The sequence below is a fragment of the Rhinoraja longicauda genome, chromosome 5 (genome assembly GCF_053455715.1).
Source record: "Rhinoraja longicauda isolate Sanriku21f chromosome 5, sRhiLon1.1, whole genome shotgun sequence".
In the NCBI taxonomy this organism is placed as follows: Eukaryota; Metazoa; Chordata; class Chondrichthyes; order Rajiformes; family Arhynchobatidae; genus Rhinoraja; species Rhinoraja longicauda.
The window spans coordinates 37622476-37649632 of record NC_135957.1 but is presented as its reverse complement, the minus strand read 5'-3'; the positions used below and the strand labels follow the sequence as shown (position 1 = coordinate 37649632).

Genomic DNA, 27157 nt, shown 5'->3' with positions numbered 1-27157 from the left:
AAGACACAGGTACTCATCATCAGCAATGCTGAGTATGATTGCCCTTCCAGTGGGTCCTTTTTGTAGGTCTTAACATGGCTGAAGAGGCCGGTCCTGGAGCCACAGACTTTATTGCAGTGTGGTTATGGATGCTTGGTGTTGTTGGTGGGATGTGATTGATCCGCCGTGGTGATAAGTCTCGCCTTTCGTTGATGGTGCTTGTGTTTTGTAACTTTTGTCTCGGAAGTTTCCTTAATGGAATACAGCTCCTTTGTGAACACTGATTCTGCAAATTGCTCTGCTCTGTGCTGTGCTAATAAGTCTTCCCAATTGGTGGAACTGATGTAACACTTTTTAAGGTTGATTCTGATGTTATCCTTGTAGTGTTTTTCTGATCTCTGGGCCCACTGCCTTGCCAGTAGTTGGGGGGTAGAGGATTTGTTTTGAGAAGTGGAAGTCAGGCATCTTGACAACATGGCCAGTCCACCTGAGCTGATGTTTGATGATAATGATGGAGTCAATATTAGCCTCTTCTGGCATAATGATTTATTAGAATGCGTGACTAAAATATTAATTAGTCTTCCCCAATGATTCACAGGATAGTCTGGAAGAGCCTCTCATAGAATTTGAATACTTTTGATGGTTCAGGACTCTACTCCATCTAAAACGGTGGGAACAATAATGGCTTTGTAGACCAGTGGCTGTGTCCTCACTTGGAGGTCATAGTATCCTAAGCCTAGCAATAACCGCTTATCCTAGCAATAGCCTATCCTAACCGCTTGCACTGCTGTGTTGATAATGTATTTCATCATTGAGTTCTGCATTAGAGGAGGGATGGCTACTAAGGTTTGGAGAGTGATCCACATTTTCCATGTGGCAATTGTTGAAAGAATTGTTGGAGGTGATGGCAAGCTGTCAGATGCTGGTTGGTGAAGGATCTTTTTCAGGTTCAGGGGTAAACAAGAGGCTTGTATTTGCAAATGCAGCAAGGTTCATCGCAGGTGAGAGGAAAAATGGCACTGTCATCCATATATTGAAGCTCGATGATGGAAGTGGTGGAGACCCTATGATGCTCTTGAATCTGTTCAGGTTGGAGAGGCTGCCTTGTGTCCTGCAAGTAATCTGGACCCTGAGTACTAGATTTACCCGGTGAGATCAAGGATGCCTGCAATGAAGATGGCAAATAGAGTGGAAGCTATAATGCACCTTTGCTTGGCACTAGTTTCCACCTTAAATGGTCTTGCTTTGCTGCCATTGTTTTAAAAATGGCAGCTGATATGTGATTGTGAAGCCATCTTAGCACATTGATGCATTTCGCAGGGCATCCAATTTTTGACAGATTTGGCCAGAGAGTTTGCAAGTTTGGAGACAAAGGTTTTGGTGAGGTCTGTGAAGGCCACGTATAGTGACTATTTTAGTTCTTTGCATTTCTCTTGCAGTTGTCAGGCCATGGAAATCATGCCTGTTGTGCCTGTGGCTGGGCAGAACCTGCATTGTGATTCGGGGCGGATTTCTTCTGACAGAGGTACGAGTCAGTTGGCGAGAACACAAACGATTATCTTTCCGGACAGGAGAGAGATGCCCTATAGTTTTTCAATCTGCCCTGTCCTCGTTTTAAGGATGGTGATATTCAGGGAATCACAGAGATCCATTGGTATAATTTCATTCTGCCAGATTTTTAATGTCAGGGCATGGATGTGGTGCAGGAGGTTGACTCCACATTCCTTTAGAATCTCGGCTGAGCCTGCAGCCTTGTTGTTCCTCATCTTCTGAATGGCAGCACAGAGCTACAAGCTTGGAAGATCTCCTCTATGCTTTTCATGATTACTCAAATAGAATTTGAGCAGTTTGTTTATGCATCGACCTCTGGGTGATGTGGTCAACAACCTTCATGCAACACTTATTCCGGGAACTAACTCTTCCAATGCTTGGCCATAAGAATGACACTGGTACCACTTCAGTTAGCATATCCTTAATGACATTGTCAAGACTGGCTCCAGACAGTCCCACAAGGTAAATGCCAAAAAGCATTTTGTTTCAGGCTGATGTGAAGCCGTTGGATGCAGTGTTGGGAATCTTAAATAGTTGGTAAGAATTATTTTTCCACTTTCCTTTGAGTCAATGTTAAACCTCTAGTATAAATGTTAAGGGATTTGAGAGGAAGGAATCAGGCTTTTGAAGATGCAAGGAGGGGTATTTTCCTTGCTGTGGTAATTTCAGAAGGGAATTCTAACATGCTAACCTACTGGAAGTAAGTTCCTGACTTAAGTGGATGTAATAGAAAATGACACTTCGAAAGCCGTTGGTGACTCCACATGGAAAAACTTGCATTCTTGAAAACAAAGTTTATGTAAGGTAGATGTTCTTGCATAAACTTAACCAAGAATAATAGAGGTCAAAATTGCCTTTTCTCTCAACAACTTTTGAGTAGTTACCCTTTCAGAGATCTTAAAATTTGCCTTAGTCATTTAATAAGCACTCGACAAGTTTTGGAGAATATAGAACACCTGTCTTCATGGTTTGTCTGTATCAGGTGGAAAGAATTACAGGACATGATATATTTTTAAAATGTGTAGGCATTCTGAAGTGAATGATAATGTATTTAACTGATTTCTCCTTTTACCCCTTACAACTCACTATGATTTCTTTAGTTCTGTAAAGAATGTTCTCGGAATCTGGCAACCATTTGATTTTAGTTTCACTTATTGAGGAATATTGGTGTTACCAATGCAAAATAATAACTATTTGCATGAACAAACTGCTCAAATTCTATTTGAGTAATCAAGTACATCAAAGCTCATCAGTACATTAATGGGAAGAAAGAGCACAGTAGGGAGACATTCAGTCCACCTTGCCTCGGGCAGTAATTTGAAAGAGCAAGCCAATTAGTCCCACTTCATTGCTCATCCTCCATCGCCCTGCACTATTTTCCCCCTTAAAGAATTTGTCCAATTCCCCATGAAAGTTATTACAGAAGTAGTATTTCATCGTTTCAGGCATAGCATGCCAGAGCCAATTAAATTCCTTGCAAATATTTTTCTCACATGTCGCCAAGAAATCCCTCGGACATGTCTGTAAATCTGCATTCTCCAGTTACCGATATTCATGCTGCTGGAAACAGTTTCTCCTTATTGAGACCCTCCATGGTTTTGAACCCTGAACAATCTGTACTCCAATGAGCATCATCTCGGTTGCTTGCCTTTCACAGAGCTTAATTTCTATGATATCTACTTTGCAGAATTTAATGTGTTATAGAGCATAGAACATAGAACAATACAGCACAGCCCTTTGGCCCACAATGTTTGTGCTGAACATGATGCCATGTTGAACTGATCTCATCTGACACGATGTGAGTCATGTCCCTGCATTTCCATATACCTATTCAAAAACCTCTAAAATGCCACTATCGTATCACTCTTCACCACCACCCCTGGTAGTGCATTTTCAGGCCCCCACTACACTCCCCACTGTAAAAAAAACTTGCCCCACACATCTTTATTAAACTTTCCCTCTCTCGCCTTATAGCTATGCTCTCTAGTATTGGAATTTCCACCCTGGGAAAAAGGGTCTGGCTGCCTATTCTATCTATGCCTCTCATAATTTTATATATTTCTATCATCTCCCCTCAACTTCTGACGCTCCAGAGAAAATAATTCAAATCTATCCAATCTCTCCCTGTAGCTGAAACCCTCTAATCCAGACAGCATTCTGGTAACCCTCGTCTGCACCTTCGCCAAAGCCTCCACATCTTTCCTGTAATTGGGCGACTAGAACTGCATGCAATACTGCAAATGCGGCCTAACCAAACTCTTGTAGAGCTGCATCATGATTTCCTGACTCTTATATTTAGTGCCCCTAGCAATAAAGGCAAGCATACCATATGCCTTTCTAAGCACTCTTATCAACTTGCGCTGCCACTTTCAGTGAACTATGAACTTGGACTCCTAGATCCCTCTGCACATCACTGCTGTTAAGGGTCTTCCCATTAACTGTATACTCTCTCCTTGCATTCGGCCTCCCAAAGTGCAACACCTGACACCTAGCTGGTCTATAACCTGTTGTATCTTCTGACAACATTCTTCACTGTCTGCAACACCTCCAATTTTGGTGCCATCAACAAACTTACTCACCAACCCATCTACATTTATGTCTAAGTCATTTATATATATTACCAACAGCATATCCATACAGAACTCCATGGGTTACAGACCTCCAGCCAGAATATCTACCTTCCACTACAACCTATGTCTTGTATGAATAAGCCAGCTCTGAATCCATGTCATTGTGAATCCCCTACATCCTAATCTTCTGGTTCAGCCTACCATGAGGTACCTTATCAAGAGCCTTACGAAGATCTATGGACAACATCCACCGCCCTACCTTCTTCAGTCTTCTTTGTTACCTTTGATTTAAAGGATAATTTATAAGCAAGAAACCTCTTGCCGCCTTCTCCACTGAGTTCACTGGAATTACCAAACCTATGGATGAAAATTTTGTATTGTCTAGATCTAGAGAGCATAATACAGAGAGCACAAGGAGTTGTGTGGGCAAAGCCAAGTGGTTTTGGATTCCATTGATAAAGCATTATCAGCAAAGCATTATATTCAAAGCATTAATGATAAGGCCTTCAAACTTAAGACATATTGAAGCATTGTGGATGATATAGAAAAGGGTAGATAGACACAAAAAGCTGGCTGTAATTCAGTGGGGCAGCCAGCATCTCTGGAGAGGAATGGGTGATGTTTCGGGTCGAGACCCTTCTTCAGACCCGAAATCGACTTGAAACGTCACCTACTCCTTCTCTCCAGACGTGCTGCCTGTCCCGCTGAGTTACTCCAGCTTTTTGTGTCTATCTTCAGTTTAAACCAGCATCTGCAGTTCCGTCTTACATATATACAAAAGGGTGACAGGTTACAGAATCTGGAGGCATAAGAAACTGTTGATACTGGAATCTGGTGCAAAAAAGGAGAGCTGCTGGAGGAGGGGCAAGCCAGGGGTTTGTAGAGGAAGGGGTCCCTGTGCAAAGCTGAAAGGGGTGGTCAGGAGACAATGTGACTGTTGGCGGAATCTCGTTGTAGTTGGCAGAAATGTTGAAGAATGATGTGGTGGATCCTTGGGGTGAAAGGTAAGGACTAAGGGAACTCTACCCTTATTCTCTCTGGGTGGGGTTAGTGTCAAGTGGAAACAACAGAGAGAGGGAAGGGGTGGAGTTCTGCCAGCTACAATGTGATTCCACACCCATCATTTTTTTGTAATTCCACCGGGTGGCTCTGTACGATGGTAGCCTCGCCAACAGTCTGTCTCGTCCTTTTCTTTGGTTTTTAGTCTGTTGTTAAATGTATGTTTTAGTGTATCTTTAGTTTTGTATTATGTGGGGGGCAGGGGAGACTTTTTTTTAATCACTTTCCTCGACGGAGATGTGACTTTTTATGTATCATATCTCCGTCCGCACAGCGGCCTAACATCGTAGAGCTGCCCATCCCTTTGCTGGGAATCGACTTCGGGAGCTCCAACAGTGGGAGCCTGCGGCCTTAACATCGTGGAGCTCGCAGTCCCTTGGTATGGGATCGACTTCAGGAGCTCCAAACTCAGGAGCTTCGACCGCCCCGATCGCGGGAGCTTCGATTGCCGACTGTGGGAGCTTCAATCGCCCCGACTGCACTTGGTTCGACTGCCCCGACCGCAGGAGAAAAGGAGGAAAGATAATACGTTATTGCCTTCCATCACAGTGCGCTGTGCTGGATGTTAATGTTAATTTTTATGTAGTTGTGTGTATTGTTGCTTTTTTGGTATGACTGTATGGCAAATGAAATTCCTTGTTGTGTTTTTATATACTTGGCTAATAAATTAATTACTTACTTTCTCTCCCCACCCCCTTTCTGCTTTCTGCATGGACCATTTGCTCTGTGACTCCCAACTGTGAGAGTAGAAGTGTAAGATATAGAGTAGATACGGGTGACAGCTTGGACAAAGGCGGTGGGGAGAAGCCATGTTTCCTGAAAAATGAGGACGTTTGAGATGTTGTGGAGTGCAAAATCACATCTCGAAAACAGATGAGTTAGAGAATGTGAGGAATATGATCTGCTCTGTTATAGAATCTTTCTCGCATAATTTCCATTGATGTGGTGTTTAAGAATCATTAGCCTGCGGCTGTCAATTGAATCCTCCATTTCTAATGGTTTTTGATGAGATCAGTTCCTCCGGTGACTTTGAATATTCTAGTCGGGGTAATTATCTCTTGTGCATTTTCATAGATTAATAATTTTGTAGTTTCACATTGTAAGCTTGGGGGGTGGGTACTTGTCTCATCCAGTGTTCTTTCTAGTTTAAAAAACAAAGGATAGAAATAAATGAACTATAAATGCTGACTATATTTGTCCACAACTAAAGTCCTGGATTGTGGCACATTTCCATATAGTTTGAATGGATAAATTCTTTAAGCAACTCAATGTTGTTGGGAATTGAGAAATTGATCTTTTCCAAACACCTGGATAAAAAAAAGGGATGAATGACCCATCAGCATCATAGTTGTTTTTTCTGGAATTCATGGGCAATCACAATAATACAATTTTAATATAAAAGAAAGGGTTTTTCCTTTTAAATGCTGATTTATTGTGCAGAGAACGTTTGTTAAAGCCTTTTCTTTTTGCTGTTTAACAATTTTTTATTCTCGATGGAAACAAAAACCAAACTGTGCTTCTAAATACCTAATCTAAATACAATGCCCAAATCTTCTGGGCATGGGTCAGTAACAAAACATACGAGAAATCTGAACATTGGCATCAAGTTAGATTTGGCATAAGGATGTACACTACACCTTTTTTCCAAAACACCAAAGAGGGGCTCATTTTAATTCTCTCCATCAAAAATTTATGATATGGTTTTCAGATCTATTTTTGAGGTACTAAGTACCTGACTAAGTACTTTTGCTCTACCCAAACCACAAAGAGAAACTGAAAATGTATGCACTGTGTTCCTGCAGGAGACCAGCTGCAATTCAAACCAGTTGGACAAATGTATCCGCAGAACCAGGTTTACCAAAGAAATGGCAGGTGTAGTGTAATCTGAGCAAATGTGAGGTGTTACACTTTGGGAGGTCGGTTGTGAGGACAAGATATACAATCAATGGCCAGCAATGATATACAGAGAGATCTTGGGTTCCAAGTCCATAGCTTCCTGAAAATGGCAACACAAGTGGATAGAGTGACTTCTCTAACTTCAGATGAACATTGACTTCTCTAACTTCAGAATGAACATTGACTTCTCTAACTTCAGAATGAACATTGACTTCTCTAACTTCAGAATGAACATTGACTTCTCTAACTTCAGGATGAACATTGACTTCTCTAACTTCAGATAGTTCATTTGTCCCTCTCTTTCCCCTCCCCCTTCCCTGTTCTCCCACTAGTCTTCCTGTCTCCTACTACATCCTATCTTTGTCCCACCCCCTTCCCTGACATCAGTGTGAAGAAGGGTCTCGACCCGAAACGTCACCCATTCCTTCTCTCTCTCGAGATGCTGCCTGACCCGCTGAGTTACTCCAGCATTTTGTGTCTACCTAAAGAAGGCATATGGTACACTTCCCTTCATTAGTTGGGGCATTAGGCTGAAGAATCAAGAAGTCACATAGTATTTGGAAAGAGTGCAGAAGAGGATTACCAGGATGCTGCCTGGATTAGTGGGTATTGGCTATAAGGAGAGGTTAGACAAACTTAGATTGCTTTCTCTGGAATGTCAGAGATTTATGGGAGCCTCATAGAATTATTTAAAATTATGAGAGGCATAGATAGGGTAGACATTCAGAATCATTTTCCGAGGATATTTCCATCCTAAGGACGTTCCTAGGTTATGCCGTTGACAGCATTTAAGAGGTTTTTGGATAGGCATGTGGGTATGGAGAGATGGAAGGATATGGATCAAGTGTAGACAAAAGAGATCAGTTTCACTTGGCATCATGTTTGGCGCAGTCATTCTGGGCCAAAGGATCTATTCCTGCTCTGTACTGTTCTATGTTCTAAATGTCTTACAGAGTGACCAAGAAATCATTTTTTCATTCATCTGCTGGAATATGAAAAACCTTGCTTATTAATCTACATCTGAGTAAAGTTCAAAGATAAAGCTTGATTGTCTTGACTGGCATAATCAAGCAGTGCTCTTGACAAAAGGGAGTACTGCACATTTGGCTTTTAAACTCACTTTAAAGTTGAGAACTACGGAGGCTCCAACATGTAATATTGGTTTGGGAACTGCAAAGACAAAGATTCTAAAAGGTTGTAAAAATTATTGTCTGAGCTGAATATACAATGGCTCACAAAGCAGCCATGGCAGCATTACATTGAATCATAATCGTACTTTATTAGCCAAGTAGGTTTTGCAGCATACGAGGAATTTGATTTGCAAAACAGTCATACCAATAAAAAGGAACAAAACCCACAAAATACATTTTAACATAAACATCCACCACAGCGACTCCTCCACATTCCTCGCTGCGATGGAAGGCGAAAAAAAAAGTTCAATCTCTTCCCTAGCAAGTTCTTGAACACAATAAATTAATGGTGGTGTTACTTTAATACTAGCTGGAGATTTCCGTCAAACTTCCAGTAATTCCTCTAGGTACTCAATTGATTGCTGTATCAAAGCGCCTTAGTTTTGGAAAAAGGTTAAATTGTAGCACTTAAGCCAATATGTAGGCAGATATTACAGGTGATCCCAATCCTGTCACGAGAGCATTTGTTTTGAAATTATTCAAATGAGGAAATGAAACACGAAGAATCAGTAGGAATGATTTAGATGGAAAACTTGGGTCAAATTGTATATCACTTTGTAATCCGATGCATGCTGTTTTCACAAATGTCACTCGACGCCATTTGAATTATCAGTTGCATGAAAGAGCAAATGACATAATACAGGCTATAAATAAGGACCTAATACAATGTAAATCTATTGAGAGTGTTGCAGACATGGATGAGGCTATACATTTTCCTGTTGAATTTTTAAACTCTCAGTCACCACTTGAGGTGCAATCATATAATCTTGAACTAAAAGAAGGAACTCCAATCATGCTATTCAGAACTCCAATCATGCAAAGGCACAAGATTATTATTTCAGAAAATTACTATCACAGATAATTGAGACTACAAGACTGGTAATGCTGTTGGGAAAAATGTCTTTATTCCTCGGATTTATGATCAGCCTTGATCACATTGAATGGCGGTTCGAAGGGCCAAATGGCCTCCTCCTGCATCTTTTGTCTATTGTCTATTGAACATTTCAAGATAAACTTAATCTATATATTTTATATATATAATCTATATATATAAAAGCAAGAAATGTATCTGAAAAATGTAGTATATTCTGAAATAGTTCAACATTGAAATTTTGGACTTACTTAAAGAGAATTATATTAAATGTAATTTTTGTGTACATTTTCGAGTTTTGTATTCTGGACAATGTTTACCTCATTTTTGTTAATTGCAATTTATGGGACCTTGCTCTATGCAATGACTGCCATGCTTGTACATTTCAAAAGCATGCCATTGATTGTAAAATAATTATTAAAATCTATGAATGTTGAAATACTAATGTATTTTTTTTCTCTATGGGCAAAGAACACATAGAACTGTACAGCGCAGGGACGGCCCTTTGGCCCACAGTGTTTATGCCGAACATGATGCCAGGTTAAACTGATCTCATCTGCCTCTACAATGAATAATTGAGGGAAGAGACAGTTATATTTGTAATCCAATCCAGGAATCAGACATTTTCTAAAATTTTATATAAATGTCATTCCTAAATGTCCCTTATGCTGAATTGTGTATAAAATAAATATAATCACCAAGCTCTTGTCATACTTGTCATAAGATTTCTGCAGGACGATACTAAAGATATTCACAGCTAACTTAAAATTCAGTGATAGCAGTTCTGTAGTTAACATCACGCAATGCATTGGTCATTTGGAGCACTATGACACTTTTCAATTCTGCAGACAGATTTATGACTGGAAGGATCGTGGATGTGTTTTAGTTCCTGAAGAATTAAAGACCAATCTGATTATTCTGATATATGAATGTTGCTAAGAAGGGTAAATTTTAAAATTCTACCTATATTTACAGATCTTTAAATGCTAAAATAAATGAGATGACAAATATTATCAATTCTTAAGTAATTTGTCTCAGAGAAAACATAATATTGCAGTGCCTCTGGAACCATTTCTCAATAGAAATTACTATTAATTTCTTGTTGATGTAATTTGTTTGCAATCGATTTTCAACGGTAGACTTCATTGTGAAATTATGAGAGGATGGTTTTACAATACACATTGGGATGCTACCGACATGCTAAACAAATGGTTATGGGGAGGAAAGGGTAATAAAACCAGTATCCTGGGTTATTAATGCGAAAATTGTAATATTAATTCTGTCAATAGAAAAAGACATACATTGCAATATATAATTATAGAATCTTTCAGGCTGCACTGTTGTGTTGACCTTCTGATATTAACAAACAATTTTATATCTACAAAAGTGAAGTAATGTCTTTATGTCAGATTTAATTAAGGTTGATTTATCGCTCTGGATAAAACATGGGGTTTTTTTCATTTTAAAATTCATTCCCAACATGATTCTTATTATTATTTATTAAGATTGGAACAGAGATGCTTACCTTTTCCGGCTCATCTCTGTTCATAGAGAGGCTGCCTCCAAATGCATCTCAGTAAATCATCGGGGTCTCTACTTTAACACAATTCAATTTAATACCAATTTTTGCAAGATTATGTAAGCATTTCTGTTGATGTTTACCATAAACCCCATCGCCTACTTTTTGAAAGCAGTAAGAGGTGTAATATCTCATTGAGGTAGATATGGTTTTAAAAGGACATCCATAATGAAGCAGGAAGAGCAAAGTGACATATTTCAATAACTACTGATCAGTGGCATTGAAACATGCGTCCATGGTGATTTTGAGAGGTTGGTTGTGATGGTATATCAAATCCTGGACCTTAGAAAGGATCTGGGCCCACTACAAATTAACACGAGGTGTGATCTCACTGACTCCATTCTACACTGGACAGTTAAGTATGTCAGGCTGTTGTTCATCGACTACAGCTCAGCGATCAACACCATCATCCCCTCAAAAGTTCAGTGTGCTCAGTCCCCTGTTCTCCATTTTCTATACCCAGGACTGTCACAGCTCCATACCACTGTTGTTGGACGAATAATGGGGCAATGATGAGTCTGAGTGTAGGAGGGAGATTGACAATCTGACTGAATGGTGCCAGAACAACAATCTTGTTCTCAACATTAGCAAGTCCATGGAGCTGATTGTCAACTTCAGAAGGGGAAAGCTGGGGATTCATGGACCTGCTTTTATCAACAGGACGGCAGAGGAGAGAGTCAACAGCTTTAAGTTTCTGGACTATATGTACGTGACATGCATATTGTGAAGATCTGTTTTGGACCTAGCACATTGATGTAATACAGAGTAAACTAATTAATGCCTCTACTTCCTGAGAAGATTGAGGAGTTTAGTTTATTGTCTCGTACTGAGGTACAGTGAAAAGTTTTGTTGCGTGCTAACCAGTCAGTGGAAAGACAATACATGATTACTATCGGGCCATCCACAGTGTACAGATACATTATACAGGGAATAATGTTTAATGCAAGATAAAGTCCAGTAAAGTCCGATCAAAGTCCAAGGGTCTACAATGAAGATGAAGATCTCTTCAATGAAGAAAAGATTTGGTATATTGCTGAATACTCTATCGAACTTCTTCAGGTGCATGGTAGAAAGCATATTGACAGGTTGCATCACAGCACAGTTTGGTAACTTGAATGCCCAGGAAGTAGGCTGCAGAAAGTGGTCCACACAACCCTGGCCACACTCTCATCTTGATACTTCCATTGGTAAGAAGATAAAGAGACTGCGAAAGATGACTTCCAGTTTAAAGAATGGGTTCTTCCAAGCAACTATAATGTAAAGCACTAACCACACCTCAGCAACAATTATCTACGTTGGACCATGCTTTGATGGCGTTATAGAATACAGTTTTATAATATAGTGGTCTAGTTACTCAGTATTACTGATTATAAATTTATTATGTTATTAATTATATATTTATAAGAATTTAATTTTGTTGCTGGTACAAATGACATTTAAACACTCTTGAAGTTTCTGAGGTTAAAACATAAAATGCTGGGCCAGACAGCACTTGTAGAAAGTGAAGCAGACTTAATATTTTCAGGTTGAGGATGAAATGTTCTATATATATTTATTTTCGTTTCTCAGATTGAGTGGAAGGGTATATGGTTTTTGATGCTGATAGATATATAACTAGTAGCCACTTCCTCAGGATAAAGGAACAACTATTTTGGCCTGAGATGAGGAGAAATTTGTTCATAGAAGGATTTGTATATCTCTGGAAATCTATCTAGGAGGACTCAGTTATTGAATGTATATGCAAGGTTTAAATTGATAGATTTTTGAACACGATGACAAAGTGGCAATAGGGCTTGAGCAGAAAAGTAGTCTGAGTATTAGATTAGTACGTTACAGCGGCAGAGACCCAGGTTCTATCCTGACTACAGGTACTGGCTGCACGTAGTTTTACGTTCTCACCGTGTCCACATAGGTTTCCTCTGGGTTCCTCCCACACTTCAAAGACATACAGGTTTGTAGGTTAATTAACTTTGGTAGGATTGTAAATTGTCCTTAGTGTGAAGGATAGTACTATTGTACAGGGAAATAGCTGGTTGGCGTAGATCCAGTGGTCCATCGGGCCTATTTCCATGCTGTATCTCTAAAGTCTAAAGTCATAATCTTACTGAATGGTAGAGCAGGCTTGGGCGCCTTATGGCCTACTCCAATTTTTTTTTTATAATCCAAAATTCTGTACAAACCGAGTCTGACGTTGCTCTGTGAATGAGCTGGGTAAGGGAGAAATACATCAAGTTCTGACAAAGGATCTTCAACCTGATCGGAGTTTCTGTTTCTCTTTCCACAGATGATGGCTGACCTACTAAGAGTTTTGAGTTTCCTGTCCAATGTTAGTTCGGGACGGTGCCCAGGGTAGATGTAACACCATCCACATCACCATGTTGCTGGTGCAATGTAAGTTGGCAGATGAAACCGCTTTAATTTAGCACTCATTTTTTCCTCCAACTTCAAATAACAAATGACACATTGAATAAAAAAGAATCAAACTCATCTTTAAATCAGAAAATTTGTGTGTTTAACTATCATTTTCTGGTTTGAGAATTTATCTTGTTAAAAATACAACATATTCCTCAGGGCATTCAAAATTGTTCCATGCTTTGTCTCATTTTAACTATTAAATCAGGGTTGTGCGACTTCCTAACACCATTCCCGATATTTACATAAATAACAAGAACCTCAAATGCAAGATTCGCAGAACAGAGTTGGTCTCTTCACCTTCAATTCTACGATCCCACCTATTTTAGGTATAAAGAGGAAGTGATGGAGGTCTGTATAATTATACCATTTTAAATAAATTTAGACACGTGCATGGATACCAAAGTTTGGAAGCATTTGAGCAAGGCGCAGGCAAGTGGGACTAGCTTTGGTAAGCAACTTGGTCGGCATGGATGAGTTGGGCCGAAGGGCCTGCTTCCAGACTCTATAGCTCTAGAACTATGATTAATCCATCACCAAAACCAAGAATTCCCACAAGACTGTCCAACGGTCAGAGGCAAGAATACCTGCTCGATTCGTTACCTCTGTAAAATTGGCACAACCTTGCACATAAAACAAATAAGGCTAAGATGCTGATTTTGACCGGGACATGCTTGCAAACTCAGCATGCTAAAACACTAATTTATTTATAAACACAAAGGAATATCAACAGAATTATTGCAATCTGCATGCTAAAATATTTTTAGGAATATACCATGTGGTGCACTCCAAATCTGATTTGTGTGCTTGAAGTCCAACAAATACATGTGGAGTGGATTCAAACAAATATGATGTGCAAGTCAGTCAGACTTCTGGAGCTGATTCTCTGTCTCTCTCTCTCTCTCTCTCTCTCTCTCTTTGTCTCTCTCTGTCTCTCTCTCACTCTCTCTGTCTGTCTATCCCTGTCTCTCCTTGTCTCTCTCACTCTGTCTGTCTGTCTCTGTCCGTCTCTATATCTGTTTCTCTCTCTCACACATACTTCCATCTAAAGGATATGAGAATAAGTTCCTGAAGAAGATTATTCCAAGAAGAAGTATCAATAATTTTAATTGTAATTAGCTTTCTTTCTCAGTTGAAAACACTAAGAGATTTGGCAAGAAGGTGAAAAGGAAAATGAATGAGCACCGTTCATTGGATACCCACTCCATGTACAAATTATTTTATTAGAAGTTTACAAAGGTCTATAATCTTATCCAACCACATATTGGACAGTTGTATATCCCAGTTGTGAGCTCAAGAGAAAGGAAAGAAAAAATTGTGAAGTAATGGGATGAGAGAGATTCACATCCATTGTTGTTGATTGAGCAATATTGGTCGTATACTGATTATTATCTGTAATGTTTTGGTGTATTCAATGAACGGAATGAATGTGATCCAAATTAAACTGAAACAGAAATAAAAGCTACTTTCTTACTTGCGAGATATTCATGCTTGGGTGGGGAATGATGAAATAACTGATTCTTTACTCACACCAGTGTATCAAGTATAACACAGTACTCTAAATGAACAGTTGGAGGAGCTATTTCCTAAGTTTTTACCCCTCTTGTGCCCATGATTTGAAACTAGCTGATTTTTTGCTTCAAAATTCTAAAATTCTAAAATTAACTTGAAGTCCAAAAGGAATTGTCCCCAACTGCTTCAAATCCAATTACGCTGGAAGATATTTGGGCAGCACTCATATTAATTTGTTTGACTGTATGAAATGCTTTTGCCCGAATCCATGTGTTACGTTCTGGCAAAACTTGGTTGTGCCTTTTCTTTGTGTGCTATGTCACAGATAAACAAATTCATTGTTTTGCTGTACATTTAAATTTTCAATGTTATTTTTGTATACAATATTTATAGTGTTTAAAGTTTTTTCAGGGTTCAGGATATTTCTACTCTTAAACTGAATAAACAAAGATGATGAAGGCTAAGGGTTCAAATTATGCTTGGTTCTGATGAGCAGTTGTATTAAAAAAAACACTGGCAGCATTCTCCCAGGTCAGTCCATCTCTGACTTCTCTGCTTCTGCATTGAAAAGAGCATTGAAAAGAATAGTGATGTACACAAGTGAGGGGTAAAATTCACCACCTATCCAGCCCCTCAGATCCATGCCAGCTTAGTAGGGTGCATATAGCGACTACCTTCATTTTAATTCATTCATTCATTTTTTACACTTGCCAGTTCTTTTTAATTCAACTTTATTTTTATGTTTTTTTTAAGCAGCTTTAAGCAGTTTTGTAAATTAAGACTACTTGAATTGTTTTTAATTGTCTATTAATTAAATGTTAAATATATGAATCCCATTCAAAGATATAAATACCCCAAACCTTTCAAAAAAAAGATGTCATCTTCCTTCGAGTTCTCTCTGTCACCCAAGATGAAACAGAAGTAAATGGCACTTACATCTCATCGCCATCATGTTTGACAGGATACTTATAGAACTTCCATCCAATCTGCATCTTAACAGTTGTTTCAGTGAACTTTCCTAGGGAAGTGAAGGAACACGAGAAATAAGAGCCATATTAGGTCACCCGGCTCCTAATGCATGCTCTATCAATCAGTAACATTACAGCTGATGTGTTTTTAACATCAGCAACACTTTCCTGTACTAACCACATTTCCCTTGATTTCAATACCCAAAAATCAATTGATCTCTATTGCAGTCATTCTAACTACAACATTAGCATTTTATTAAATAGTTGTTTTTTTGTATTCAACATATGAAGCTTTGATCCAACTTTGTTTCTAGGTCTTCATCCTGTCTCTTTTAACACTGTCTGTAACTGAATCTGTAATTCTTTCTGCCCTTCTCAGCTTCCCTTCCCTTCCCAAACATTCCCTTGCCTTAGACATTCAAAGTATGCAACTCCCATAACATCTAACCTCTCATGAGAAAACGAAGGGGTAGCAGCTTATCTTGGGCAGCAATGTAAATGTATTTTCTTTGTAATCTAAGGCAGACTCAAAAAATATAATATATAATAACATTAGATGCTTATTTTTCAAACTTTTATTAACTTGCCTTTGCAAAATCTTTGTGTATTATGTATCCATTTCTGTTTCAATTAAAGGGTTCCATACCCATACAACCCTCTGTGAAAGATAAAAATAATTGTACTCTTGGTTCTTTGGTTTATGCCCTCTAGTTACTAATTAATGATTGAATGATTAAAATGATTTCTCTCTCTTTTCCCCATCTAAACCTTTCAAAGTTTTTTAAATTGCCAATTAGTCTCACTTGAACTAATTTTGATGCTTGTAAAGAGCTTCTGCCTTTCACGTCCCCTGTTAGACGTAAAACTTTTCATCCCTTTTAAATATATTTTTTAAATTAACACTTCTTGCACCATCTCACTTTTTGTCATTCGTAAGTCACAAGGCAACATAAGTGTATTGAATATTGCCACGTTCTATAACAATATACAAAAATGATTTTTTTTCTGTCTTAGAATTGTCTCTGGCAGATTCTGTAAGCCTTTCTGCCTCTTCTTTACTTTTACAGCTTTAATATTTGATGCACATTCCTTTGTCCGATTCTTCTCAAGATATGTATCACTGCAAATCTCTACATTAAAAGTAATTTGGCCCTTCATTTGTCTTTATCTAACAGAAGTTAAAGTTCACTTCAAAGTTATCCATGTCAGTTTTAATGTCAATTGCATATTTTTGATTTATGTTCCTTCACTCTAGTCCAGGTCATATATTTACACTGATTTCTGAAGTGTACAAACAATGGCACTGCACTGGTGTCAAAACACAACCGTCACTATTCACATTCTGCCCTATCCCTGCAGCTACATTTCCCTTTAGCTTTGCTCTTCTTCCATTTAATTTTAATGGAATGGTTGAAGTTTGAATGGATTGCTATAAATTTGATAAATAACTTTGACCTGTCCATGCATTTTAAAAATAATTTTAATGTCCTGTTTACTTAAATACCCATCCTCCTGTTTCCTGGTGCAGCTTAAATTTAATTTCAGGGTTTCTGTAATAGGTGAAAGGTCTGAGATCTATATTTCAAGAATATAAAGTGGGATTTGTCTATTGGGTTTAAGAAGAGTAAAATGCAGGAGGCACAACAAATCTGTTCCAACATCACCTTAAAGAAACATCTTACCTACCACAGGAAGGAAATTTGCCCAGTGGAAAACTCTCTGATGATTCTTCCATTGGAGATCTGGGTAGAGATTGTGGTGCCATATGATGATTTGAATGACATTATTAGGTAGCATGCAGGTAACTATTCTATTGTTATGGATGAAGACATTTTATGTAATGTATTTGCAATATCAGAAGGTGTAGTTCTTCTTTCACTATTTGAAGAGGTTATCCTTCAATTTTTGATGATATGTAAGTTTTTCTCACTCTTTAGAGAAAGAAAGTAAACCTTGGTTTTACACATTACCTATTTAATTTTGTACCAGCTATGCTTTGAAGTTAAGGAAGTCAAATTGCAGAAGCGGAGCAGTATGATGTGTGTTTAGTGCATGTGACTGAGGCCAAATCTATCTTTTAGACTTGTTTGTGGAGAAGTAAGTAAATGTGGAGAAGTAAGTAAAGTTTTTGGTATGGTGTGAACCACTTAACAATACTATTTATAAAATACAGAGCTCATTGAAGAGTGAAAAGATAAACTTCTATTATTATTTAGTGATATTAGTTGATCCCAAATCATACACTTCAGGATAACTCTATCTGCAATTAATTTGGTCTCAGTTTTATCTTGTTCAAAAATGCCAGTGTGAAATTTACATGTATGTACTTGTGATTGCAAAAGTTCTTCACACTCCCCTCAGCCTCTCCCTCCTCCCCATCCATCCCTCACTACCAGGATGCTCCAATTTCCTCCCATATCCCATGAATATACTGGTGGCTTAACTGGTACACTATAAATTATCTCCAGATAAACGGCAAAAGAAACATCAAAGGGGAGTGTGAGTTGAAAAAATATGGGTTACCATAAGCGGTGGGAATGGAGGTGATGCGATTGCTCTACTTAAAGACAGCATGGATCTGATGGGCCAAATTACCTCCTATGTTGTAGAAAGTGCACCTCCTCCAATTGTCTTCCGGTCTTATTCATACCGTGTGTATCAGTTGCACTCCTTTGACAATTATCCAAAATGCCCATAGATCTACAGATGAAAAAAAAATGCTTGATCTCTTTTTAACTGACCTCCTAATTTTTAATGAGTTTTTGAGGTAACTGGACCTTTTTTTAAAAGATTGGTCTGCGTTAGCATGCAGACTTTTTGATTTTGAAAATTTGAGATGTTAAGAAGCACCATGAATACCAGTTGTTTTATGACATGGACAAAATTGATTAAATTTCATTTTTCTTCTGACTTGCGATCTATAAGCTTGCTCTCTTGTTTTGGAGCCAAAATCAACAGTACATCATTCTTTCCATCAACTTTTCTGTTCATGGCAATTCTTGTTTGAGCAATAAGTAGTTCTTTAGGATCTTGACAAGTCACCTTTCTTCGTGTGTCAGTCAATACAGTGACAAAGGGAAGAGTCAGCAACATTAAAGGCCAGTCAACCTTTAATAGACACAAAATGCTGGAGTAACTCAGCGGGACAGGCAGCATCTCTGGAGAGAAGTCTCTGCACAGGCATCGTCAGTCTGAAGAAGGGTCTCGACCCGAAACGTCACCCATTCCTTCTCTCCAGATACTCTGCCTGTCCCACTGAGTTCCTCCAGCATATTGTGTCTCTCTTTGGTTTAAACCAGCTCTGCAGTTCCTTCCTACACATTGGATCCACCTTTAATTTCTATCCAGATCACTCTAATCAGAATGGGAAGCCAAACCCTTGTTTTTCACCCAGCAGCTGGATAATGAGGCCATTTCTAAAACAGCCAGCTTCATGATGGCTGGCTGCACGGAGATTGGGACTATTGGTGAAAATCATGACTTGCATGTCATCACGTTGCAGATGTAAGAAAGAGATGAATTTCTGAGGGGAATCATATTTATTAATGATATTTCACATTCCCTCTGAATTAATAGAGTAAAGGGCAATGTGATGAGCAGAAGAGTTGCACATGATGACTTATGCAGTTCTCTACATTTCTCTTGGAGTTTTTGTGCAGTGAATATAATGCCAGTCGTGCTTCTCGCTGGATGGAATCCATGCTGTGATTTGGGGACCAACTCTTCAGCCCCTGAGAGGAATACGTTGAAGAGACGTTTTACAATGACTTTCCCTCTGTTCTTGGCGCGATCTGATATCCCCTTTCCTGAATATTAGCAAGACTATAGGATCTTTGAGGTCCTCTGGCATTTCATCTCTTGCCACCTATTGAGTAATGCTGTGAATGCGTCTCTGACCTTCCTTTCCACCATATTTTAAGACGATAACAGGCCTTGTGTTTCAGTGGACATGTGGTCTTTTCAACCTATCATTCTGGGGGTAAGAATGGAGCAGGACAGATGATTTGTAGTGGGATGGAGTCATGGATTGGTGTCATGGAGAGAGTCTTTGAGGGGAATTCTTTGAAGGGGTCATTCCACTAGAATCTGACCAACTTTGCTGAGCTATTCTCCATTCACCACTGAGTGTGATGAGCCATTGGGTAATTGGGCCATAATCTTAAGAGCACAGAAAAAAATATCCCATGTTGTCCCATCAGTGAGTTTAATGTGTGCAAAAGGAGGACTATAATACATGTTACAAACAGTGCATGTCACAGGCACTGTGTTGTATGGACAAATGGTATGTGTTATATGGCGTATACATTACTGATGTACTGGGGGCTATTGTATTGTAGTTTAGTGAAATATGTTGGGGAAGAATGGTGAGACAATTCCTGTACAATATGTGAGCAGTATCTATTGTAGGTGGCAATGTGTATTAAAGGTGGACATTTATAGACTGAGATTGTGTGTAACGGCGGAAAGCATGTGTTCTCGGTAGTATGGGGTTTAGGTGGACAATTTGTGTTAAAGAGGTAGACACAATGACGGACAATAGGTACGATGAGTGTTATAGGAATCATGCAACAGCGGAGCAGAGTGTGCATTGCAGCCGATCATTGTGTACTACAGGCGGACAGTCTATGTAACAGACAGTTTTTATTCAAAGGTGGACAGCGCGCGTCTGTCTACCTGCCATGATGTGGATGTTGTCGGATGCCTTTAGACTGTCGATTAGGCTGGGTGAAGGGTAGCGGTGAAAAACGTGCAGAGGGGGGCAGCATCCGAATAGACTGCCAGCGAAATGATTCACGGAGAGGAAGAAGCGTCCGACCGTTCAAAACGCGCATTAGTGACATATATCAGCTGCGAGGGCAGTCCGCAATTGGATAAGGTAAATACTTTTATCTTTCCGAACAATCTGCCCCGTAGAGTTTTCAGTGAAATATCCAGTCTGAATCTCAGCTGGGGTTGACATGAAGCATTTCAGTAATTGACTGCTTTATCTGTGTGGGGGTTTTTGTTTCTTGGTTTGGTGTTTGCTACGATGAATTCTCCATTAAACTTGACAACGACCACATATTTTTATAAATTGCATTTATGGTGAAATCAGTTTCATTGCTTCCACTTGTTTGAGAAAACGGCCGACCACGGACAGAACAAAACGTTGGCTTTCCTGAACGCCAAACACTGGGGCAAAACCGAAGCAGAATAATTATATTAACTGATAAATGCAGGACAGCTGTTTAAATTATTTGACACTATTGAAGAGAGGGATGAGTTATCTTTCCAGCAGAACTGGGCAGCACTTTTTTAGCGGGGTTGGAGATGAAGAGAAACGAAATATTCAGCTTTTATCCCAGACGTTGACGATATTTCCTCAAAGGGATATGTTGAGAACAGAACCAAAAAAAAAACATTGCTGGAAACACTCAGCAGGTCAGACAGCATCTGCGGGAGGAGAAACAGTTGATGTTCAAGGTCGAAGAAAACAGAATTGAATGTTTCGGTGATTCCAGCAGAGGTGCTCGAGTGCTTCTAGTAGATTATGGTTCAATATGTGACCTGTAGCGCTCCGTGAAATGTAAACACACCGCGTGTCCCGAGCTTGAGTGCCGGCGACGCCAATTGTCACGCAACACAAGGATGGGGAAAGTCGGCCTGAGAAACAGCTACACTCTCTTGCGAACGTTCAATGCGTTACTTTGTGGTTAGAAGAGATAATTGCTCACTTGGGGAAAGCTGACAGGGAAATACTGAATCATTCCCTACACGTTCCATCCCATCCAACATTTCTGTTACTCCACCTCAGAGAGGTATTTCACGTCATACTTGGTCCTGTTTGCTATCAAATCTCTTCCATCTGTTATCCCAATTAGGCCGTTTCTCCGTTGTAAAACTCTCAATCTCAAGTTTATATTCAAATGCCTCATGACCTATGCCTGAAGAATTGTCTCGACCCGAAACGTCACCCATTCCTTCTCTCTAGAGATACTGCCTGTTTCTCCAGCATTTTATGTTTACCCTCATGACCTGATTCCTTTCCCCCTGTGGAAATAGTCTCCGCATTCATCCTGGTTTGGACTATTGCCCGCTTTAGGCGGCCACGCATCCGGACAATTTCCCCTTCTGAAGCTTTTGCTGTACCTGCCTCTCGTTCTCTAAAGGCTGCCTGAAGAAACTAATCATGGTCAATGTGCATGAGGCAGTAAATCACAGTCTGGAAAGGCAAGCGTAGCGGAAACTGGCCTTGTTCATTCAATTTGAATCTGCCTCAGTTTGCACCTAAATGGTGCATCTTGCTACCTAAAAATTGTCAAGTTTCAGTCGTTGAAACTTCAGCGAGTCTCAGACTTCCAGACATGAACTGCGGGACATGAAGTCAGAGGCCTGCTTCGTGACAGACACTAAATTCCTCACTGCACTTGGTCACTGGACTCCTCCAATCCAATTATTTTGGGGATTCTCCAACTCTGGGAAAATGTGACTCATTTCCTGCTCCAGAACATATGTAGCATCTGAGCTCCAACGATTTCAATGGGAATTCCAATGACGGTAGGTTAGGAAGCAAAAGGGAGGATAATTTTCTAATTGACAGTCAATAATGAGTGGGATCTTGCAGTGAGAGGTGATCAATGAGCAGGGCATTTTCGTTGGCATGGGGCATCTTGGTTGGCATGCATAAGTTGGGCCAAGTGTCCCATGCTGCATGACTTTATGGATGCCACAGTGATTAGTGCTGGTGCCTCAACTATCTATGTCAATTACTTGGCTAAGTAACCAAGTATGTTGCAGCCAAATTTGCTGATGATTCAAAGATAGATGGGTTTGCACATTATGAGGACAATACAAAAAGCCTGCAAAGGGAAATAGAAGATTTAAATGAATGAGGCAAAACAAAAATGGTAGATGAGTAAAATGAGAACAAATGTGAGATTATGTAAGGAGGAATAAGAAAGAAAATTAAGCTGCAAAGATTTGATTGTCAAGGATCCTGATGTATGAATTACAAAACGTTGTCACGTTGGTGTAACCATTAATTTGGAAGGTCCGCGAAATGTTGGCATTTATTGTGGTGGATGTGGAGCATGAAATAGGAATATTTTGATTCAACTTTTGAGGGATGTAGTGAGATTACTACTGGATTTACTTGCATTGGAAGCAGTGCAGAGGAGGTTCAGTGGATTGGCTCCTGGGATTAACATATGAAGAAAGGATGAGCAACGTAGGCATATTCTCATCGGAGCTTACGAGAGGTGATGCTATTGAAATATGTCAGATTGTGATGGATATTGAGGAGGTGGATGCTGAGAGCATTTCCCCCTAGTGAAAGTATCTGGAATGAGGAAACATACAGTAATTTCAGAATAAGATGTCATTCATTTAAGGCAGAGATGGTGAGAATTTTTTTGTCATTCTCTACCTAGAGCTTTGGAGGCAGAATCATAGAATGTATTCAAGGCAGAAATGGACAAACAAGCATAGTTAAAAAGATAAGGAATAACAACACTTAAAGTGTATAGTAAAGATCATCAGAGGGTTGAGTTGAAGGAATACATGGGAAAACAATAAAAACATGAGTAAGAGTCACAAATTTTAAATTTTGTAAAAACTGACTTGCAGAATATGTCAGAATGAATGGAAAAAAACATTTTACAATTTTAATTGGATAAAAGGAATGATCTGATATATTAAATTGAAGGTATCACAAAAAGCTGGAGTAACTCAGCGGGTCAGGCAGCATCTCAGGGGAGAAGGAATGGGTGACATTTTGGGTTGAGACCCTTCTTCAGACTGATCTCACAGGGGGGGCAGTGAGAGAGCATGTTGCTAAACTCTCATCGAAGAGAGGAGGAGAGGAGGAGAACTTCTTCAAAGTAGACATACCTTGAGGAGAAATCGCAGTGGAGCGGCAAGTTGTGTAGGAAAATAACTGCAGAAGCTGATACAAATTCGAATGTATCACAAAAAGCTGGAGTAACAGCAGGTCAGGCAGCATCTCAGGAGAGAAGGAATGGGTGTAGGAAAATAACTGCAGTTGCTGGTACAAATCAAAGGTATTTTAAATAATGACTTTATGTCTACTTATAATCAGAGTAGGCTTCGAGTAAAAATGGATGGTTTGTTGGAATGATCGGCTGCCTGAGTTGCTGAATGTGTCACTAAGTCTGTGACTCTAAGTAGAATCAGAATCAGAATCAGAATAACCTTTATTGTCATCCAAAAAAACAAGTCTTTTGGATGAAATTCCGTTACCAACAGTCCAACAATAAGAGCAATAAAAATAAGCAATAACACACACAATCACACAATCACAAACCAACAAAAAAAAACCAAAAAAGAAACGTCCATCACAGTGAGTCTCCTCCAGTCATCTCCTCACTGTGATGGAAGGCCAGAATGTATTTTCTCTTCCCCAGCCGTCTTCTCCCGCGGTCAGGCTGTTGAAGTTGTCACGTTGGGGCGGTCGGGGCTCCCGACATTGAAGCCCCCGCCGGGCAGAGAAAATCCCGCAGCCGGTTCCAGGCCGCACCGGACGGTGAAAGGTCCGCAGCGGGCCGATCCAAGCCCTGCGATTCGGGGCGTGCGCAGATGTTGCCGCAGCCGGAGCTCGAAAATGAATGAGAACAGAGGGAGAGAAGACAACTACTGTACTTGGGAGATGGAAATGATTGCAGTTGTGGAAAATCTAGATTGCAAGAGAACACTGGAATTACTCATATAGAGTCATACAGTGTGGAAACAGGCCCTTCGGCCCCACGTGCACACGCTGACCAATACCAGATGCTGGAGTAACACTGTGGGTCAGATAATATCTCTTGAGAACATGGATAGATGATCTTTCTTCAGATGAATATGAAGAAGGGTTCTGATCCGAAACGTTACCTATCCATATTTTCCAGAGATGCTGCCTGACCCGCTGAGTTACTCGAGGATTTTGGGCCCTTTTTTTGTAAACCAGTATCAGCAGTTCCTTGTTTCTACACTTTAGTTTTTATCAATATTGTGTTCCTAGTGCTTTCTATTCATGGGTGTGACTGTTCAAAATAGCTTTATGCCAGCTGAATTACTGAGCTCAGCTGCAGTGCTGTTTTGCAGTTTGTTTACAACAGACTGATGAAGGGAGTACCATTTTCTTGATTGTATTTTTTACTAGCTTGCAATAATGGAATAATGGAAGCATATATTTCCAGCACCCATCTTTTTCTCCGCTGTGGTTCTTTTCCTATTTTTACACTTGAAGAAAAAAAAGATCCTAAAGGCACAACCTATATTTGAGAAGAAAACATATTTATAGTATCTGCAACCACTTTACAACCAATGAAATACTTTTGAGCTGAAGTCACTGAAACACCGGTGACCAATTTGTACATAATCTCACAAACACAAATAGGGAAATGACCAGATTATTTGTTCATGTAATGTTAATTGCGGGTTATACATTGCTTGGGGTATTCAGGATACCTCCCTTGCTTCTCTTTGAGGAATTCTTGTGGCTACTTTACTTCTCCCGTAGAGGGCAACAAGCCTCATTTAAGTGGCTCGCCTGAAAAATTCTCATCCCGCACTAGTTTTGATTTTGTGTTCAAGCCTTTCTACTTTGTGTAGTTGAAGGAAAATTAAATTAATTAGACCCCCCCCCAATAATTACCTGGCTGAGATCAACTTTATTTAGCTTAGGATGGGAGATATTCCCAAATTTAATATCACAGAGAAAGAAGAACAATTATCGCTTCCCTTGTCCCGTTTAGGATGTCCCAAAGAACATTATAGCATGTTTGAAGTGTAATAATATTGGGGAAAAAACAAAATGTAGTTTATTTTCATATAAAGTCTGTTTTTAATTATTTATATTTTGTAATAACTGTTTCAGATTTGAAAATGTGTTAATTGCAATGATTACCTGCATTCCTTAATTGATAGTGATGACATTTATCTGCTTTAGGTCAAAACTCCAAGAAAATTGTCTATATGCTGCAAATTGTGTTTTGCAATTGGAGGTGCTCCATATGAAGTGGTCGGAACTGCAATAGGGTTCTTCCTGCAAATTTATCTACTTGATGTAGCGCAGGTGGGTATATTTAGAAAAGGATAGACCCTCATAAAATAATAATTAGAAATAAATGCATTTTATTCTTTTGCGAACTAGTAACTGATTGTCACTGATGGAAGTTGCCAGCAGTCACAGTGGGGTTATATTTAGTTCAAAACTTGAACTAGAGAGTTCACTAATGTCTCTAAATCAGCAGTGTGACATAAATTGACAAAGGTTCGCAGTGTGACATAAATTGACAAAGGTTCGCATTGTGACTCAAACATGGTCACAAAACCTTCGTTCTGATATACAAATTGATTGAAAATGCATGCTTTGCAGACTCAGCCATATACTATTCAACCCAATAAACTGTCATCCTTTTGGAAAGAAAACATTTATTGAGCCAAACAAATAACAATACAACTGGGTCGTTCCAATTCAGTCGAAACAAGTGCAGCTGCTCAATAGAAACAAAAATGAAACAACACAGATCCTTCCATTATCATTAAAAAATAAAACTAACAGTTTACAAATAAACAAGCATTTTACCGATATGAGAAGTGCAGCATTATATCTATAGCACAAACAAGTTGATATAGTTACTCCACCAGAGTGAATGATTAAAAAAACCTTGATTCAAAAACACCTTGAAGTTTGTGGATTCATAGGAGATACAGAAGTTACAAATAATAGTATCAAATCACTGGGACAGGATATTATTCATATGGGGCATATTAGGTAAGGTCTTGAAATGAGACACTGAGAAGCAATTTGGTAAAAATATATATATTCTGTCCACCGCAGTAAAGGTTCCGCTCTTATATTTGTGCCTGTACTTTCTCTTCAACCATCTTTTTTACAAGTTCCTGCACTATATTACAACAAGTCATTTTCCTAATCCATCTACTCGTATGAATGCATGGAGGTGCATGGCAATGAAGAAGGGGTGAATAAGAAGATGTTTCCCTTTTCCTCACAGAGGCAGACTTGTGGACAGGGTTTGTTCATTTATCGGGCATGTAACCAAATTCCCAGTGTTCTCTCTATGTGCTGGAAGCTGTGTTTAGGTGCCAAAATTATCAAATAAAAAATTTGACCTTCACATAAAATCACAATTTTTCCAAATGAAAGTGCAATTAAAAAAACATGCTTGTTTAAATTTTGATCTCACTACCAACTTTCCACACTCTTGCCAACACCTACTTACCCTTCCTTGTAGTTTAATTATCTCTTTGGATGTGTTCAATAACCTTATTTCAAACTCTCCCATGGGGTAAAGAATTGCAGACATTCAAAGAGAAGGAATTCTTCCTCATTTACATCTAAAATGGGTGACTTGGGAGAAGGTATATGTGGCCGTGTTCTTAAAACCTGCATGGACCAATTGGCTGAAGTTTTTGCAGGCATCTTCAAACTCTTACTACTATAGTCTGAGTCCCCGACTGACATTAAAAGGACATCCACAATACCAGTGCTCAAGAAGATCAGGATGACGTGCATCAATGACTACAAACTGATGGCACTCACTTCCCTTGTGATGAGATTGGTTATG

General features: G+C 39.3%; 1 protein-coding gene across 2 annotated transcripts in view; it reads left to right on the top strand.

Moving 5' to 3' along the window:
• mfsd2b (MFSD2 lysolipid transporter B, sphingolipid) overlaps nucleotides 1-27157 on the top strand; it is a 105546-nt gene that overhangs the window by 17969 nt on the left and 60420 nt on the right. The window contains exons 2-3 of one of the 2 annotated variants that reach the window (XM_078399304.1): nucleotides 12980-13086; nucleotides 25516-25641. Coding sequence is in view for 1 of the 2 variants with exons in the window: in XM_078399303.1 (XP_078255429.1) it covers nucleotides 20374-20463; nucleotides 25516-25641 (216 nt within the window). In the remaining variant the exon portion in view is untranslated. Of the gene's footprint in view, nucleotides 1-12979; nucleotides 13087-20123; nucleotides 20464-25515; nucleotides 25642-27157 lie in introns of those variants that run through there. The other variant, XM_078399303.1, reaches the window with a different exon arrangement.